Below are 18,229 nucleotides of genomic sequence, written 5' to 3'. Positions count from 1 at the left end.
TAAGCTAGTTAAAAAGAATTTGGTTAGAGGAATTCCAAACATCAAGTTTGATAAGGATCTTACTTGTGATGCTTGTCAATTAGGCAAACAAGTAAAATCCTCTTTTAAATTAAAAGATGGAATCTCAACCAAAGGCCATTGGAGATGTTACATATTGATCTTTTTGGTCCTACTAGAACTCAAAGTTTAGGAGGTAAACACTATGGTCTTGTAGTGGTTGATGATTACTCTAGATTATGTTGGGTACTTTTCCTTGCTCATAAGAACGATACATTCTATGCTTTTTCCACCCTTTCCAAGAAAATTCAAAACAAAAAAGATTTGAAAATTGCCCATTTGAGAAGTGATCATGGAAGAGAATTTGAAAATCAAGACTTTGAAAAATTCTGTGATGACTTAGGGATTTCTCATAATTTTTCATGCCCTAGAACCCCCCAACAAAATGGGGTGGTTGAACGAAGGAATCGAAGCCTTCAAGAAATGACTAGGGCCATGCTATGTGAAAATGAAATTCCTAAATTTTTATGGGCTGAAGCTGTGAACACAGCATGTTATATTTTGAATAGAACAATCATTAGAAAAGGGTTAAAGAAAACTCCTTATGAGCTATGGAAAGGAACCCCTCCAAATCTTAAGTATTTCCATGTTTTTAGATGCAAATGCTTTATACTTAACAATAAGGAAAACTTTGGAAAATTTGATCCAAAATCCTATGAAGGAATGTTTGTTGGATATTCCACCACAAGCAAGGCCTATAGAGTTTATCTCAAAGAGTATAGAACCATAGAGGAATCCATACATGTTACTTTTTGTGATTTTAACTTAATTCCCAGTATTGTTAAGGATAGTGATTCAGATTGTGAAGAGGATGGAACAAGTAAAGAAAATCCCAAATTTGTGCAAAATGAAGAATCTGTCAGCCCGGTTTTATCTCGTCAGATGGGAGGAGACATTTCCATTTTATCTCCTGAGCAAGCACGAGCAACTGAAACAGTGAGACCACCAGAAGTTCATCAAAGTTCTACACCTGTCCGAAAGCCTAGAGAATGGAAGTCCATGAGGGGTTATCCTCATGACTTCATTATTGGTGATCCCTCTCAAGGTGTAACCACAAGATCCTCCACCAAAAAGCAAACCGAACCTAGCAACTTTGCTCTCTTGTCACAAATGGAGCCCAACAATGTCAAACAAGCTCTTGAAGATCCATCATGGGTCAAGGCCATGCAAGAGGAGCTTGCTCAATTTGATAAGAATGAGGTTTGGACATTAGTACCTCATCCGGATGGTAAGAAGATAACTGGTACTAAGTGGGTATTCAAAAATAAACTTGGTGAGGATGGACAAGTTGTTCGTAACAAGGCTAGATTAGTGGCCCAAGGTTACGATCAAGAGGAGGGAATAGATTTTGATGAGTCTTTTGCTCCGGTAGCTAGAATGGAAGCAATTAGGTTGCTTCTTGCCTATGCTGCCCATAAGGGTTTTAAAATGTTTCAAATGGATGTTGAATGTGCTTTCCTTAATGGCTTTATTGATAGAGAAGTGTATGTGGCTCAACCCCCTGGTTTTGAACATAAAGATTTTCCTAATCATGTTTTTAAACTTTCAAAGGCTCTTTATGGCCTTAGACAAGCTCCAAGAGCTTGGTATGAAAGGCTTAGTGCCTTCCTATTAGAAAATCATTTTCAAAGGGGAACCACCGACACTACTTTGTTTATTAAAGTTTCTAATGATGACATCCTTCTTGTTCAAGTTTATGTGGATGATATTGTGTTTAGATCGGCCAATGAGTCCTTGTGTGAAGAGTTTGGAAAACTCATGACCAGTGAGTTTGAAATGAGTTTAATGGGAGAGCTAACTTTCTTTCTTGGCCTCCAAATTAAACAAACTCCTAGTGGTACCTTTATTCACCAAGGCAAGTATGCAAAAGAATTGATAAAGAAATTTGGCTTAGAAAAATCCAAACCAATGGGAACACCAATGCATCCTAACACTAAACTTGAAAAGGATGATGATGGCCTAGATGTGGATGAAACACGGTATAGGGGAATGATTGGTTCACTAATGTATCTTACATCCTCTAGACCAGATATTGTTCAAAGTGTGGGTGTATGTTCAAGATTTCAATCTCACCCAAAAGAATCCCATTTATCGACAGTTAAACGCATCATTAGATATATTAAGGAAACATGTGATTATGGTTTATGGTATCCAAAGTCTGATGATTTTTGTGTAGTAGGTTTTTGTGATGCAGATTATGCGGGAGATAGAGTGGATAGAATGAGCACCTCCGGCATGTGTTGCTTCCTTGGAAGCTCACTCAACATGTGGTCAAGAAAGAAACAAGCCACAGTGGCTCTATCCACAGCTGAAGCTGAATATATTTCTGCATCTGCTTGTTGTTCACAATTAATTTGGTTAAAGACTCAATTGGAAGATTACAAATTAAAAATCAATAGCATACCCTTATTTTGTGATAACATGAGTGCAATAAATATTTCCAAAAATCCTGTTCTGCACTCAAGAACAAAGCACATTGAAATCAAATATCATTTTATTAGAGAACATGTGCAAAAGGGTACTATTGATATTCAATTTGTGAAATCTGAAGAACAACTTGCTGATATTTTTACAAAACCCCTCTGTGAAGATAGATTCTGTTTGTTAAGGAAAAGCTTGGGAATGATTAATTTAAATCATGATAAAAATTTGTGAATTTCTGATTCTGTTCAATTTTATCTCGCAGGAATAGACGAGATAAAAATAAATGCATGATGGGAGAGCTATGCTTAAGGGGAGACTACGCAGAAACAAATTCCAATGGGCCCCACAAAATCCCTTTGACCCATCTCTGACTGTTTTGTTAATTATTCATTTTTTTTGAAAAACCAAATCTCAAAGTTGTCCTATCATATCTAGTTGAAAAAGAGATAATGTCAAATCAAATCCTTCTTTTTCAACTAATCCCTTGATTCAAGGAACCTTCTTTTCAAATCCTTGGGAAACCGCTCTGGTTAATAACCGCGCATGATGATCATTAACCACCCCCATTATCTCTCTCCAATCAACATTTATTGCTTCCTTAACCTCCCTCCACTCTCCACCTTCGGCCAACTCTTCTTCTTCCACCCTCATTATCTCTCTTCACATAATGAAAAAGAAAACTGCATCAAGAAAAAGTGGAAGAATCAGTCTCTCTCAAAAACAGTTCACTCCACAATCACACACACACATTCACATTCACTCTACATCTTCTTCCTCTCCCTCTCAATCTGCCAAACAAACACCCACCATGAGAAAGAAGATTGCTCACAAGAGCTCTGGCCGTGACAAAAACAAGGAGCCCAGTGTTGAAGAAGAATCGTCTCAAACCTCACCCGTTCCCTCTCCACCGCCGCGTTCACCAAAGAAGGCTACACCACACACATAAGGGAGAAGCTCTCAGAAGCCCAAAGGTTTCGTGTTGTATGAAACCAGGGAACCGGCAAATCTTGAGTCACTGGAATTCAAGAACAAATTTCACAAGCCACACTCTCACTATGATCCATCCAGATTCTTGACTTGTGCATTCTATGAATTCCATCAAGAGGTTTTGGAAAAGAGGCATATCTGTCCCTCATACTTGGTGAATCTTGATCAACTGGCGGCCAAAGGAATTATCTTGCAACCTCTGTTTGACAACATCAAATGGTCCCCATTGCTCCACACTCACAAAATGGTTTATCCAAAATTGGTTCGGCAATTTTATGCAAATCTCAGACTGATTGATGGTAGTCTTCACTCTTATGTGAAACATGTGCATATCGCTTTGAATACTGAAACCATCAGTGCTGCCCTTGGCTACACGGATGAAGGACCGAGGGTATACATGAGTGACAAATGGGATGATCATGTTGGGCTTATTTACAAGCAAGTTCTCTCTCATATCTGTGCAAACATGTCTGGATTAGATGGCACTGTTCCTACTCACAAAGCTCTTGGACTAACCAACTCATTGCTGCATCGCATCACTACCCACATTTTAACTCCACAAAGTGGTTCTCACAATCAGGTAACCGTATCTGATTCCTTAATAATTTTTGCCCTTGTTACTTCCTCTCCTATTTCATTTGCTTATCTCATGATTAGACATATGTGGGAGTCTGTAAGAAGTACTAAAAAGGCTAATTTACCTTATGGAATGTTTCTCACGTGCATCTTTGAGTACTATAAGGTAGACTTAGCAAATGAGACTGTGGAGAACAAATTTTCTATGATCAAAGGCGGTGGTGCTGTAAAAGGAACAAAAAGTAAGAAATCAATGCCAATGGACAGCGACCTTGAAAGCCAGTTTGAATCCTCCAAAGCAACCGAGTCAATAAGGAAAATCCTCACCGAATTCTCTAATATGTCTACACTCATGGTTCAATTTCATAGGGCTGCTCGAAAGCTAGCCTATGAAAATGAACGAGCTTGGGGGCGATGTAAAGAGAGAGTGGGTATGATGCTGGAAAACTTGGAAAAGGATCTGGGAGTTGGCAATGAAGAAGATGTTGCAGACTCTGATTTCAATTTGTCTGATGATTAATGACTGTTTTCTTATATTTGATATTGGCTCTATTAGGCTCAATCTGATTTTTTGTATGAGTATGACTTGATACTCACTGCTCTATGATACTTTGATACAATCTTGTTATTTTGTTATGGATATCTTGTTCTGTTTTTCATACTTTGTGCAGGTGCCCCTTGATGACAAAAGGGGAAGGAAAATTAGTTTCCAAAATTGAAACTGGAACTAATGAAACAGGGGAGGATATTAATGAAAACAGGGGATGACATTTTCAATTGATGAAAATTCATGATCACTCTTGTTTAAAGAATGCATGTTGTTATCATATTTGTTTCACTATGGTTACTGCTGCTTATTGCATTTGGCATTTGGTTTATAGTGATGTTTGATTTATTGAAAGCCTGATTGTTGATTTATCTTGATGAACATGTTTTTATTTGGAATATTATTATTCATCTTGATAAATATATTGATTTGAAAACAGATTTTTGGTAGTTCCTTTAAACTGTGATATCTAACAGCTGCCATGTTTTGTTCATATGTGATTCAAAAATATTTTCCTTACTTGAATGATATAGCTCTGACACTTTGACTGGAAAATAATTGAATTTTTTTGAACAACACTGTTTGTGCTTAGTTGATGTGTATATTGAGCAGAAAATCAAACTTGTGATAGCAAATAAGTGTTGTATATCATTCTATTCTGTTCATAAATCAAGCATTCAACATTTCAAAATAAATATGTTGAATAACATTGTTACTTGAAGCTTGATTAAATTGTTACAGGTTAGTGTTTCCCTTGGTAAAAATAGCATATATTGAGGGGGAGCCTTGTGACAATTTGAAAGGGGGAGAAATTTAATCTTCAAAGGGAGTACTCGTACTCAACTCTTTCAATTTTTCCCATTTCAATTTTAATAATGTTTGTCATCAAGGGGGAGATTGATGAGTTTGGAAAACTCCAAATTAATACTTGTGATGAAAAAACATTATTAAAATATTTAATTGCAAAATTATTAATTCAATCTTAATCAATCATATGTTAATTATTAATTTTGTGATGCAGGTTTATAGTTGGGCCGAAAAACAAAAGTTGTTGCAACTAAGCCCATATTTGTTTCCTATGCTTGATCCAAACTTACCAGGAAAGCAAATGTTTTAAATGGGCCAGCAATTGTGATAACAAGCCCAATTAAAAGTCTTGGCATAAAACCAAAAGTGCTTGGTCCGAATTTAAAAGGAAATGGGGCACAATATTGTCTTATTCATTTTAACTAAAACCCATTTCTTTAGTTATGTTACAAGCTTCCAACGGATACAAGCATTATACCATGTGATGGATTCCAAATTTCATTAAATTACCATTTATTGCATGGGAAACATGAGAGAGAAATTTGCAGCTAAATTGATTGATTGTCATAAGTGCTGCACGCTACCTTATGCAAGGGAAGTAAAAGCAAACTTTTTTTAATTTGTTTAATCACTTGGAATTGCTTTTACTTCAGATACTCTCTTCTCTCTCATCTCTTTCTTCTTCTTTCTTCGGTCATTAACCAGGAAGCCGTGGAAGCTACTTGGAGCTACCGAAAGGAAAGGAAAGCAAGCCTAAAGACCATCGAGTTGATGGCACGAAAAAGAAAAAGAAAAGTATGGTGTGGCTGAGATTATCACCAAATGTGGTAAGATTTGGTGAGGTAATCTCGGATCCTTCATACTCAAAAAGAAGGAAGAAGATTCGGCCAGCAAGGAAGATCTTTGGAGGCATGGCTTGTCTTTGATTCTGCTCAACCACCACAAGAAGTAGCTAGAGTGGCGAAGTGATGGTTGAGGCAGAGATTGAAGCAGATGAAGTCATCATCATCATGAAGCATCAAGGGCCAGAAATCCATCTTGGAGAGGAAGCCAAGGATGGAGCGCTCGGATTGATGAAGAGTGATGACCAAGGAAGAACTAGAGGTATTTGCATGTTGGTTTTTGCATGAGTTACCTCTTCTCTCTCTGTGACCGAACCGGTTGTGTTTTGAAGGAAAAGAAGCAACGCTCGGGTTTGTGTTTCAACTGTGAAGGCTTCACTTCTCTATAAAAGGGGTGAACAGTCATGGTTTGATTCAAGGGAGTAAGGTTTGAGAGTGCAAGGCACAGAGTTCTCAGAGCTACCTAAGCTAGCAGTTCTCTTCTCCTTCAATGTTTTCTGTTTAATATTTTTCTGTTTAATTTTGTCATGTCTTGAGTCTCATGGAAAAAGGCAAACAAGTGAGGTTTGTATGAAAAAGCCATAAAGCGGAAAAAGGCAGAGAGTGCAAAATTAAAAGAAAAAGCCATAGATGTCTTAGAGTTCCTTTGTTCATCTGTGTTGTGTTTCATGATTCTGTGGGAATCCCCTTGTAAGTTGGGTTAGCACTTTACAACTTGTAATCTGGATGATTATAGTGAAATTCCATCATTGTTATGATGGAGACTGGATGTAGGCTGCACTGCACTTAGCAGCTGAACCATGATACATCTGGGTGTAATCTTCTCTCTCTCTTCCTACTTCAATTCTGTTTTTGCTGTTCAGATGAAAAAAAAAATGTCTCGTGATTAGAAACGAGGTAAAAACAGAAAAGTTTCCTCTGAGTCCAGCAAGTATTAGCAAGCAAAAAGGGGACTAAGATTCAACCCCCCTTCTCTTAGCCACTGAAACCATCAAAGTAAACTTAAAATAGTAAATTAAATAAAATCAAAGTAATTCCCAACAGATCTTTTGAAAGTGTCCACATAGACTATTACATGCCTTTTATTCTAACCATTTTCTTAGCTTCCTCGACCTTTTAGTAATAATATAATAATAATTTTTGTTGGTGCTACTTTTACGAGTGTTGATTAGCTATACCAATATATATTTCCTAACAAACACGTTTAATTTCAACGGCACACCACACCTAATCTCCCACCACAAGTGTAAAACGGAGAATAAAGTAATTAAAATCTGAAAAATCAAGAAATAAACTATAGTTTCCACGCCTAACGAAATTCCCCATGAAATTACCAATAATATATATAGTCAACAAAAAAATAATACTAAAATTCACTTGACTCATTGTTGATTCATATATATACAGCGCACAAATCTCCCTACATACATAATCAACACACAATTCCACAAACACATACATAGCTAAGTAGTAGCTAAAGTTTCTTGTGCTTCAAATTATATATATCGATAATCATCAGCATGACGAAGGTAAGATCACTTTGCAATGATTAATTACTAAATTAAATTACATATGCTAGCTGGCTATATATATGTGCATGCAATTTTGTTTCTAACAATAATAGTTTCTATATATCCTATGCTACATATATGCAGAAAATAGTTATCCAGGTGCACAATATGGGAAGTGACAAATCCAGAAGTAAAGCCATGAAAATTGCTGCAGTGTGCCAAGGTACGTGTGTGTGTCCATGTATCTAATGAAAATAATGGATTCATCCAAGTTAAACTTTCTTTTTTTTTTGTTTTATATTGATTTTTTGTTATGATTAAGAAAGATCAATAAACTCTTAAGTCATGCTAAATATTTATACCGATAATTAACTAGACACAGATGAATGACTATGTATGACAAATTTGATATAATTATATGTAAATGTAGCCAATTTACATTCATAAAATAATAAACAATGATCAAATTTCTAATAATAAATTGTTACAGGTGTAGAATCAGTGGCAGTAGAAGGCGAAAGCAAAGACCAATTAGTGGTAACTGGAGATGGAGTTGACTCAGTTTGTTTGACTAATCAGATTAGAAAGAAGTTCCCGGGTGCTTCCATTATAAGTGTTGAAGATGTGAAAAAAGAACAAGAACCACAAAATGAAGAACCATCTTTTACTACTTATCATCATCAATATGATTACTATCGTCCACCACCATATTATCCCTCATGCTACGTCTATGATTCATACCCCAACAGTTCCTTCTTCTTCTAATTAATAATGATGTCATTCTCAACGGTCAAAGACTTCATTTCTATACATCAAAGGGGTGAATCCATGCATCTATACTATACTATACTATACTATACACACTTATATATAACTTGTGTGTATGTATAAACAATTTTCATATACAGTACACTAATATCATGTGTTATACATGGTGTTTGTGGTGTAATATTCTCCCTTTTCTTTGTAATCCTTTTACCATCTAGCTATAGCTATAGCTATAGCTAGTGTGAGAAATGTAATGAAATAGATGCACCTTATTAATTTGTGTTAAGTATATATCTGCATGTGATTATTTTAGCGGATTTTATGAACAATGTCAATAATGGACTTTAAAATTGGTCTAATAAATTAAAGTAAAAACATATTACATCCTAAATTACCTACTTAAATCTTAATATTAGGATAATTATCTTCACACTTAATAAATTAAATTGAACATTTCATATATTCATTATTCGCATTATTTAATATTTTTATTCTCTATCAACTGAATCAATAAGTGTTAATACAAATTAAAGGATGCACTTTTTTTTTAATTCCGTGTTTCATCTTTTCAATTATTTATTTATTTATTTAATTATGATGTGGTTGCTATTGGACCAGCCACTTTCATTTGGCCAAGACAAAAAAGATCAAAATAATGAACGAACATACCCAAATTGAACAAACAATCTTCTTCTTTTTCGTATTGCTACATGTTGTAGAAACAATGACTCATCAACAAATATCATCGTTCTGTTAATATTAAGAATCTTGTATATAGATTTGACAGATTTAGTAGAGATATGATAACTGTATAAAATTATATTCTTCATGTATATATAATGTAAACCCAATCATCGAATATTAGAAAAAAAAAATACATATAATATAATTTATTCGCTATTGTCTATAAATCTGTTATAGTATCAGAGTTCATAGAATTCTGCTGATACTCACCATAATCAAAACCTTCAATCCAAATAACCAATCTTCTTCTGTTTTTTTCTGTCTCACCTACAATAGAAGAATCTAGCCAGCCATAATATTTTCCAAGAGTCTGTCAGTCTTTACGTCAGTTCCACTAGAAAACCAATTAAGAGGATAGTCAATTAGAGTCTAGTTAAAAAATAAAATATCTATTATAAAAAAGAAAAAATAAGCTCTCACTACTCTAATTTTTTAAATTTCAAAACTAGAAATATAAAGAGTTAACTTAAATTGGCTTAGATTATAGTTAACTCCCTAAATTTTTTTCTTTTCACATATATTAATATGAAGAATGAGATCGAGAGATAGAGATTAGATGACTGATATTAAGGTAGCGTTTGGTAGAGAGACAGAGACGAAAATATTGAGACTGAGAGATAGAGATTGAAATAAATTTTAGTATTCTGTTTGGTGTAAAGTGGGAGACAGAAATTAAAATAAGAATGAAATTCTAATTTAACTTATATAAAAGGTAAAATTGGAATTAATTAATTGAAATGAAGGTATTTTAAGTATAAAATGTTATTAAAGTTTCAGTCTCCATCTCTAAAAATTTTAGTCTCCTATGTCCCGACTTTTTGGAGGTACTAAAATACTGAAATTTTGGAGACAGCCAGAAATTTTAGTACCAGACTCTGAACCAACAAACATGATACTGAGTCTCAATCTCCCAGTTTCTGTCTCAATACCTCAAAACAAACTATATATTAGATTGAATTATATTTGGTTTAAGATAAATATGAATATTAAAGGATAGTTTTTAAATTTTAAAAAGTTAAACGAGAATATTTTTAAAAAGAGACGTTGTTAAAGTTTCAGTCTCCAATCTTAAAAATTTTAATTCTCTCCGGCCTACTCGACTTTAAATATTAAAGAAATTAAAATTTTGTATTTTAGAACTGCAATTTTAGTTTTAATCTCAATTCTAATTCCTAAAAACGAACATTACCTTAGAGTGAGAGTTTTACTTCTGTCTTTGTCATTCATATCTTCAAAAAAATAACTAGCATTTTTGAAGTCGTTTTCTATATTAATTTTTAAAAATAAATTTGGATTTTTCACTAGCACACTGTTATCTTCTCTTCTTTCAGTTTGAGAGAGAAGCAATAACTTGATCTTCTTATAATTTTTTCTTTTTTTTTCTATCGTTCAAAGTGTCATTTATCTCACAACTGCTTTCTCAGCTTAGTCTAAATAGACTTTTGTAAGAAATTTTTTTTCAGTTTAATCTTCTTCATATAACTGAATTAAAAAAAGAAGTGTTCGTACTAAAACAAGGTATTTATTCTGTCACAAAAATTTTTATTTATCTGAAGATTTTATTGAAGGAACGGGTCTGGAAAATTCAAAGCCCTCCTAATATACACATGTCTAGCAAAGAATCACCGAATCCAAGATTTCATCATCCGATTTTCTTGATTGTGAGTCATAGATTGAGATCAAGCATATAAAACTATGATATATAAGTTAAAGGAGAAATAACTAATAATAATTTAAGGAAGTAATTTGACAGTCGATCATACTATGTGTATACAATATATAAGCAATATTAGTTAAAAAAGAAAAAATAATAAATTCAAGTTAGATAAATTTTTAAATTTTGAATGACAAAAATAATTTACATTATTGATATGTCACAATATGAATATATCAAATCAAAAACTCTTATTTACTCATATATATATAGCCACTTGGATATTCTCATGGCATCATATTTTATCCCTTCAGGCCTTCCTTACACAGAAAAGCATCGGTGTATTTGAATTAAGCAACGCAAATAGAACATATGAGAAGTACATAATAACGAGGAAAAAAATAGCATGTTCTCCAATAATTTTGATGTACTTTTAAAGTTAATAATGTACATCATGCTATATATAGTTCTACGGTCCCTATTCTACTACTCTAAGCTAAAAAACTCCACCTTCTTTAGTATGATGCACATGCTAATTAAACTTTTATATTAATTATTATTATTTTCACAATTCGATAATATTCATGCTAATTCCACACCATATGCTTAATTAAAAGAGGGCATGGCATGGCAGAACATAAATAACCAATCTCTTGTTTTCCACATGCAATATTCAGAAATAATCATTTTAGATAACGTGGTTCATCAAGAATAAGAGATAATTAATTAGTATATAAAACCTGTAAAGGTTGTGTCGATCAGTAAATTTTCAAAAGTTTTGACATGATCGATACTATTTTGTGACTAAATTTTTATTTTGGTATTAAGATTAACGTGATTATTCAATTTGGTCTCGAAATTTAAAATTATTTTTATTAGTTTTTCAAATTTAAGTTTGGACACCAATATAATCTCTCGACTCTTTTCGGCAATGATTAGGCAAATGGAGTGTTGAGATGACACCTTTTTTTGTCGTGCTGAATGATGAGTAAATGACGTCGTTTGCCCTTGGCGCCCAAACAAGTCAAAAATAAATAATAGTAGAAGTAGAGAAGAAAAATACTTTATTTTGAGTTTCTACCTTTCTTCTCCCTTCATATACAAAGCGACCACATTTCTGACTTGTTTAGGTGCTAAAGATATATAAACAACGTTGTTTACTTATCATTTAGCGTGGCATGAAAGGTGTCATCTCAACATTCTGTTTGTCTAGTCATTGTTGAAAAGAGTCGAGAAATCACATTGATGTCCGGACTCAAATCTGAAAGACTAGACCAACATAAATAATTTTAAATTTCGGTAATTAAAATGGGTAATTACGTAAATTTTAAGACAAAATAGGGATTTAGTCCTATTTTGCACAGGAAGATAATTTGTAAGATTGTTTTAAAGATTTATATTTAATAAAAATTTTAAATTATTTCCCATAATCTCGTACAAATTTATATGAATACTATTATTACAATTCAGCTTTTGAAGTGGAACCAAAAACAACTGTCCCAAAACGTCTTTTTAGGCATTTCAATTTTTTCAACCCATAAAAGACATAATTTATGTCAAATTCACGTAGATTTTGTATATATCTTGTATAAATCTATCTAGATTTTTTTTGTAAAATTTCTTTTAAACACTATAAAAAATTTAATATGTATTCGTAATTTTTATATCTCTTAGATTATTTATTTATTACTGATTTGAATATGAAAATCTCTAGTAAGCATATATTCCATTGCAGTGAGAGCCTCTTGAATGTAAAATTAACATTTTCAATATAAATTATTGTTCACAATTTCACATAATTATTAACATTTTGTTTTTTTGGGTATTGACATAATTTTGAACACTTGTACAAATGTATGGTTAAACATAGCTGTAGAGACATGTGGACTTTTCTTCCTGAGGGGGTAGAGTGTGAGTGTGACAATCCCAAGAGATGCAGAGTTTTTTTTGTTTTTTTTTTGGGATCAATTTTAACTTTAAAACTGATTTGGACCACCAATGATGGATTATGTGACACCTTTATTCCAGGCCTATTAATTAATGCCTTTGTTTTTTCTTTTCTTTTCTTTTCATCCCTCAGATATCTTTTAATTTCTTAGCCTGAAAATTTTGGCACTTGAGAACTTTCTTCAAAGCAAAAAATTCAGAAATAAACTTGGTTTCATCATAATGATGCTGTTATTATTATTATAAAGGCTATTAATGTTTACCAAAGCTTTAATTTAGAAGATAAGTTAAATCCTTTATTTTATTGCATAGAAAGAGAGACCTAATCAAGAGTGTATGTGCATTAAGTAATAACAACCCTAATTCTCAAATAATTAGCGTGCAGATTATTTGATCCGTACCATGTTCCTGTGCTTAGCTAAAGACAAGCAATAATCAATCATAACATTTTAATAATACCAAAAAGGAAAAAAATCATAGCATTTTAAGATCAAGTTATATCAATGTTGCTTTAAATAACTATTACACCACATGTTTAATACTTTTTGCAACTTTGTAAAACCTAAACTATATGTGAAAAATTTCAGACTACTTCATTCCTTTATTATTATTATTATTATTATTATTATTATTTGATTAATTCGACTCAAAAAATTATAGTAATTTTTTATTATGGTTCCAACTTTTTTTTTAATTCTAAAATTCCTCATAAAAAACACACCACATAAGAAACTTGCCATATGAAGTATAAGCATTTCACATATTTGAACTTTTGCCACTAAATTAGTTTCATTCCAAAATCATGAAACAATCTAAGCACAAAAACATTGCAAAAAATTGACATTGAAGAAGAATCCTTAGGGAAAAAAATAAAATAAAATAAAATAAAATTGTATATATGCTAAACCTGTCCCCAAAATAACTGGCATCACCTAAAGTAACCTAAAAAAAAGCAGCTATCCTTGAAGGACAGAAGAAGAAGAAGAAAAAAGAAAGAGTAACAGTAGTACTAGTAACCAGAAAGGAATAAAAGAGAGTACATAACCCCAGCATCAAGCAAAGCTTTTTTAGAAGCCTATCCTCTACAAGCCATGTGCAAAAAGTATATATGCAAAAAAAAGCAATAAAAACATTGCACTTAAATCCATATACCCTTCTTTTTTTTTTCTTTTTAACTTTCCAGCTTCTATTATTTTTTCTTGATTTAGAGCCAGCATTCCAGCTCTGCAAATCCCTGCATATAGATCACAATCATATTTAATTCTAGCTAACATGTGATTTCACCATATTATATGATAAAGTTAGTAACAATAATAAGTGTCTTTCAAGTTTTAGTGCACATATTAAGAAAATATTAAGACTAAGATTACGCCATTCTTCCTTTCTGATAATGGATAGGGACCGAATTAAGCGTTTACTAGAAAAGAAAAAATTACGTTGTTCTAAACAATGCGACTTACTTTGTAAATCATAAAATAATTATTAAAGTGAAGGACCGAAATTCTTAATCATAAATATTTATGAAGGAGAGAGTAAATGAGATAGTAGATTGTTGTAAGCTATAAATACAACTTTATTTATTTTTGTCTAATATTGTGAGGACAAGTGAGAATGTAGCTTGGCCTTTATCACTTTACTATCTAATAATGTAGAAATGCTAAAGTTAGTAGCATCATCCTCTATATGCTCTATCTTTGCATTGTCCATATTAATATAAATCTCATTCTTATTTCTTCTGATCTCTTCTCAAATTCATAAAGCTAGTTAAGATATGGGTTTTACTGGAGAATTGGTAAGAAGTGTCTTCTCCAGAAACCGTTCTGCTGCATCATATGAAAGCAAAGTGAGTCTCTCAAAATTGCTATCTATTTATATATATATGCTGCAAGAATTCTTGATCATGTCACAAATTTTGTTATTTTTTCTTAGGGTAGGCGAAATTCGACAGAAAATCGAAGATGGGGTTCTGTTAGATCATACTTGTGTGGAAATGAATTCAATTCAGTTGTGGCAGAGGAGGATTCAGCTTCACTTAAGAGTTCTGAAGTTACAGTTACACAACCAATAATACAAGAGAACTTGAGTGATAGAGAAGATGCCAAAAGTGAAGAAACTGTGGAGAATGTAATAGAACAAGAAGAAATGCCAAATTCAAGTAGTTCTACATTCTTGAGTGAAGAAGCAGCAGCAATTCGGATTCAATCAGCATATAGAAGCTTTCTGGTTAGCTCAACAAACTTCCATTACATCAATTTGCATATATTCACATCAGTTACATCAATAAATTCACTATTTATATGATGCATAGTGTTTTTTTCTTCTTCTTATGATTAGTGTGTTGTAAATTTCAGTTAAGGCGTCGAAACGATGAAATTGGAACCAATAATGGTGAAGTTCAGCTCAATTTAGTAACTGAAAGTCCAGATAGAAAGTCCATGGGAACATCAATTGAAGTTCAAACTGCAAATTCAGCTGAAATTTTCTCGGCTGAAGGCGAAAAATTGAGCATTTACCAGCGTATTCATCGCCGGACAAGGAGTCATATAACAAAGCAGAAGGTATAACAGAAGACAATGTTAAATTCATGAAACTAGCAAGTAGCAGCTCATGATTTTGTTAGAAGAAAAACAACTACTTTAGTTCACTTGAAATGATGTCATAAATTTAAAGACTTGAATTCAGATTAAGCTTAAAATAATTCACCAAAGCTCATCTTATTCTTGCATTAATAAAAAAGTGTTTTGATTGAAGGTGCTAAGCTTATCAATTTAGCTATAATTCGCCATCAATCGAATTCTGTTAACTAGCATAGTTCATGAGATTTTCAGGAAGAATGGGATGATAGCACTGTGAGTAGCTATGTATCGAAAATGCGAATGCAGAACAGAATGGAGGCATCAACCAGAAGAGAAAGAGCACTAGCTTATGCTTTCTCTCAACAGGTAAACATCTTAAAACTATTTGCATAGAAGGAATGGATAGTGCAGAATTCAAAACATTGGTTCTGGTTAATGCAGCTAAGAATCTGTTCAAAGAGAAGACCAACAAAATACAACAGCATAGAATCGAATATGAGCTGGAGCTGGCTCGAACGATGGATGGCTACACGTGTTCCAGACACTGCTTCATTATCTGTTGAAAGCCATGCTTTGAAGCAGCATGATCCTCTTAATAGTAATTTCACAATTAAGACTAGATTCTTGGATGCTGCTTCTGGGGAAGAAAAAGAGAGCTGTGGTTCGAATGAAGTGCTGCCTCATTTCGATAGCTATTCAGTAAATTCAAGAGAAGAAAATTGTAGCATCAAATCACCAAGATCAAAGACCAACTTCAAAGCTAGGAGAACCGTGTCAAGGCGAAAAACAGTGCCAAGCTATCAGTTCCTTGAAGAGCAGCCAAAGGTTTATAGTTTTGGAATCTTTAGCATATCCATGATTCATGATTTTCCTTCCTCGTTGACTTTTAAATTCTTAGATCAATCACTAACACTAAAAGCTATGGCTTCTTTTGAATGTACAACTTGATTTTCTTATATAGTTTATCAGAATTGCATCGATATGTTGCTTGTTCGTTGATTTCTTCAGTCGTCTAAATATACTTTTATCGTTTTGCAGGTATGCAAGAAAGAAGGCTCAAACAATGCAAGCAAGGATGTTAAGCAAAAACCAAAAGCATGTAGGAAGGAAGATGAAACTGAAACTGAAACTAGGCCTTCCTAAAAACTTCAAAATCCCAATGAGTAACTTCTAACATTAATCTGCTAAATAAAGTCATGTGTCTAGTACTTAAGATTTGGTGTAAGCTCTGCATAAATGGTTGGATTCTCTTTGTAGATTTTGTTGATTCATCTTGTGTCTTGTGTGTACAATTTCTCTTCAGTATAGTGTCTCAAATGCATGGAAAGAGATGTTTGTTCCAACTTCCAATGACTTAGGAAGTTATATTATATCCATTCTTAAGCAATAAAAGCAATATATATAAAGAAAATTGCTTGCATAATATAGTTTTTCCTTTCTTGGTAAGACACATTACACACAACACAAATAATTTTGCTACCAAGAAAGAAGAATGCTAAATATTAAAGATCCTACTTTGCATACAATGTCACACAAAAGCAGAACATGCAAATCCAATGAGGTGGACTATTTTCATATCATATAATAAATCATAACAATAATTTTTCTGTTATTGGAAACACAGGTAACTGCATTTTAAATTATTATGTTTCAATTCAAATATTTAATATCCTCATAGAAGGGAGGAGTGAATACAACTATACAAAGTACTCAAGAGTTTGAGCAGAATGTGCATATATATTGTTCAGCAGTAATCCAAAAGAGGTTGATCCAGTAAAATGGGGTTAGTACCTGCATATATCCCTCAGAGTGGATGTTCAATAGAATTCAATCAGCATGCCAGAAGAGGAAGCATTGCCTTTCAATTATAGCTATGGCAGTTAGTAAATTTTCTCTTCTTATAAAAAATAACATTATTTCTTGCTCTATAAAAGTCATTATGGCATTATCGTTGAGTATCCTTTATTTTAGAGGACTCAAATAAGAAGTATGTGGATGAATGGAAAGGTTTTGCCGAGCCCCCAAAATTTTGATGGCATCAAATGTAATCTTAAAGTGAAGCATAGTAACTAATTAGCATGTCAATAAGCATAAAACTATGAAAGAATAAATGAATAGAACATCTGACATGGCTGTCTTTTATGTTATTTGTATATTAACTTTAACTCAGTTGAAATATACCTATGAAGTACGGACACTTCGGGTGAGTTATAAAGTACGGATACTTCGTTGAGTTGTCGTACCCGCAATTCGGGCACATTTCAGACACGACACTTACCGACACTTGTCCGACACGTGTGTCTATTGTGTCCAACCGTGTGTTATTCTCCGTACACACTTGGACATACCTAAATACTATCACGTGTCAGCGTCCAGATTTATTCTTAACATATATTTTTGAAATAAATTTAGATATAGTATTGTTACGACCCAACCCAAACGACATGCTGGCTGACCCAATTCACAGACCACCCAACCCGGATGGTCCGGTAAACGGGCGTGAGGCGCCCAGAAGTCGACCCGAACACGCGTCCCCTACAGCTCACCACTACAGCTGTATTGGGAAATTTCGAGGAAGGTGGGTCTGTCCTTGCAGGTCCCACTCCTGACAAGGTATATATGGGGAGAGACCTACCCCTCCCCAAGGTACGTCACTAACAACTTCACTCTCTTACCACTTGTAGACCACTTCCACACTGACTTGCGCGTCGGAGTGTCTTTGCAGGTGACACCCCTCGCCACACCAATAGCTCGGGAAGGCGGTAGCACCAGCTCCTGCTCCGCGAACC

General features: G+C 33.5%; 2 protein-coding genes across 3 annotated transcripts; both read left to right on the top strand.

The window, feature by feature from the left end:
• The first annotated feature begins 7,678 nt into the window (after nt 1-7,678).
• On the top strand, nt 7,679-8,702 carry LOC107496851 (heavy metal-associated isoprenylated plant protein 47-like). Its single transcript, XM_016118177.3, has 3 exons — nt 7,679-7,769; nt 7,896-7,974; nt 8,242-8,702. The coding sequence occupies exons 1-3, from the start codon at nt 7,761-7,763 to the stop codon at nt 8,514-8,516; spliced, it is 363 nt and encodes a 120-aa protein (XP_015973663.1). The 5' UTR covers nt 7,679-7,760; the 3' UTR covers nt 8,517-8,702.
• Nucleotides 8,703-14,477: 5,775 nt separating this feature from the next.
• LOC107496897 (protein IQ-DOMAIN 33) lies at nt 14,478-16,818 on the top strand. 2 transcript variants are annotated; one of them, XM_016118223.3, is made up of 6 exons: nt 14,478-14,707; nt 14,794-15,087; nt 15,216-15,422; nt 15,693-15,806; nt 15,882-16,265; nt 16,479-16,817. In XM_016118223.3, exons 1-6 carry the CDS (start codon nt 14,636-14,638, stop codon nt 16,581-16,583), a joined length of 1,176 nt encoding a protein of 391 aa, XP_015973709.1. In that variant the 5' UTR covers nt 14,478-14,635; the 3' UTR covers nt 16,584-16,817. The 2 variants fall into 2 exon arrangements, with proteins under 2 accessions (XP_015973709.1, XP_052108151.1); XM_052252191.1 differs by having other exon boundaries at nt 14,479-14,707; nt 14,799-15,087; nt 16,479-16,818.
• Nucleotides 16,819-18,229: the final 1,411 nt, after the last annotated feature.

The sequence above is a fragment of the Arachis duranensis genome, chromosome 7, assembly GCF_000817695.3.
Source record: "Arachis duranensis cultivar V14167 chromosome 7, aradu.V14167.gnm2.J7QH, whole genome shotgun sequence".
In the NCBI taxonomy this organism is placed as follows: domain Eukaryota; kingdom Viridiplantae; phylum Streptophyta; class Magnoliopsida; order Fabales; family Fabaceae; genus Arachis; species Arachis duranensis.
This window is presented reverse-complemented; position numbering and strand designations above follow the sequence as displayed.

Bases quoted from the DNA above. Each gene is read 5' to 3' on its own strand.
- LOC107496851 (XM_016118177.3), top strand. The intron at 7,975-8,241 runs GTACGTGTGTGT...AAATTGTTACAG, and splicing joins AATTGCTGCAGTGTGCCAAG to GTGTAGAATCAGTGGCAGTA.
- LOC107496897 (XM_016118223.3), top strand. From the start codon at position 14,636: ATGGGTTTTACTGGAGAATTGGTAAGAAGTGTCTTCTCCAGAAACCGT. The intron at 14,708-14,793 runs GTGAGTCTCTCA...ATTTTTTCTTAG, and splicing joins CTGCATCATATGAAAGCAAA to GGTAGGCGAAATTCGACAGA. The intron at 15,807-15,881 runs GTAAACATCTTA...TGGTTAATGCAG, and splicing joins CTTATGCTTTCTCTCAACAG to CTAAGAATCTGTTCAAAGAG.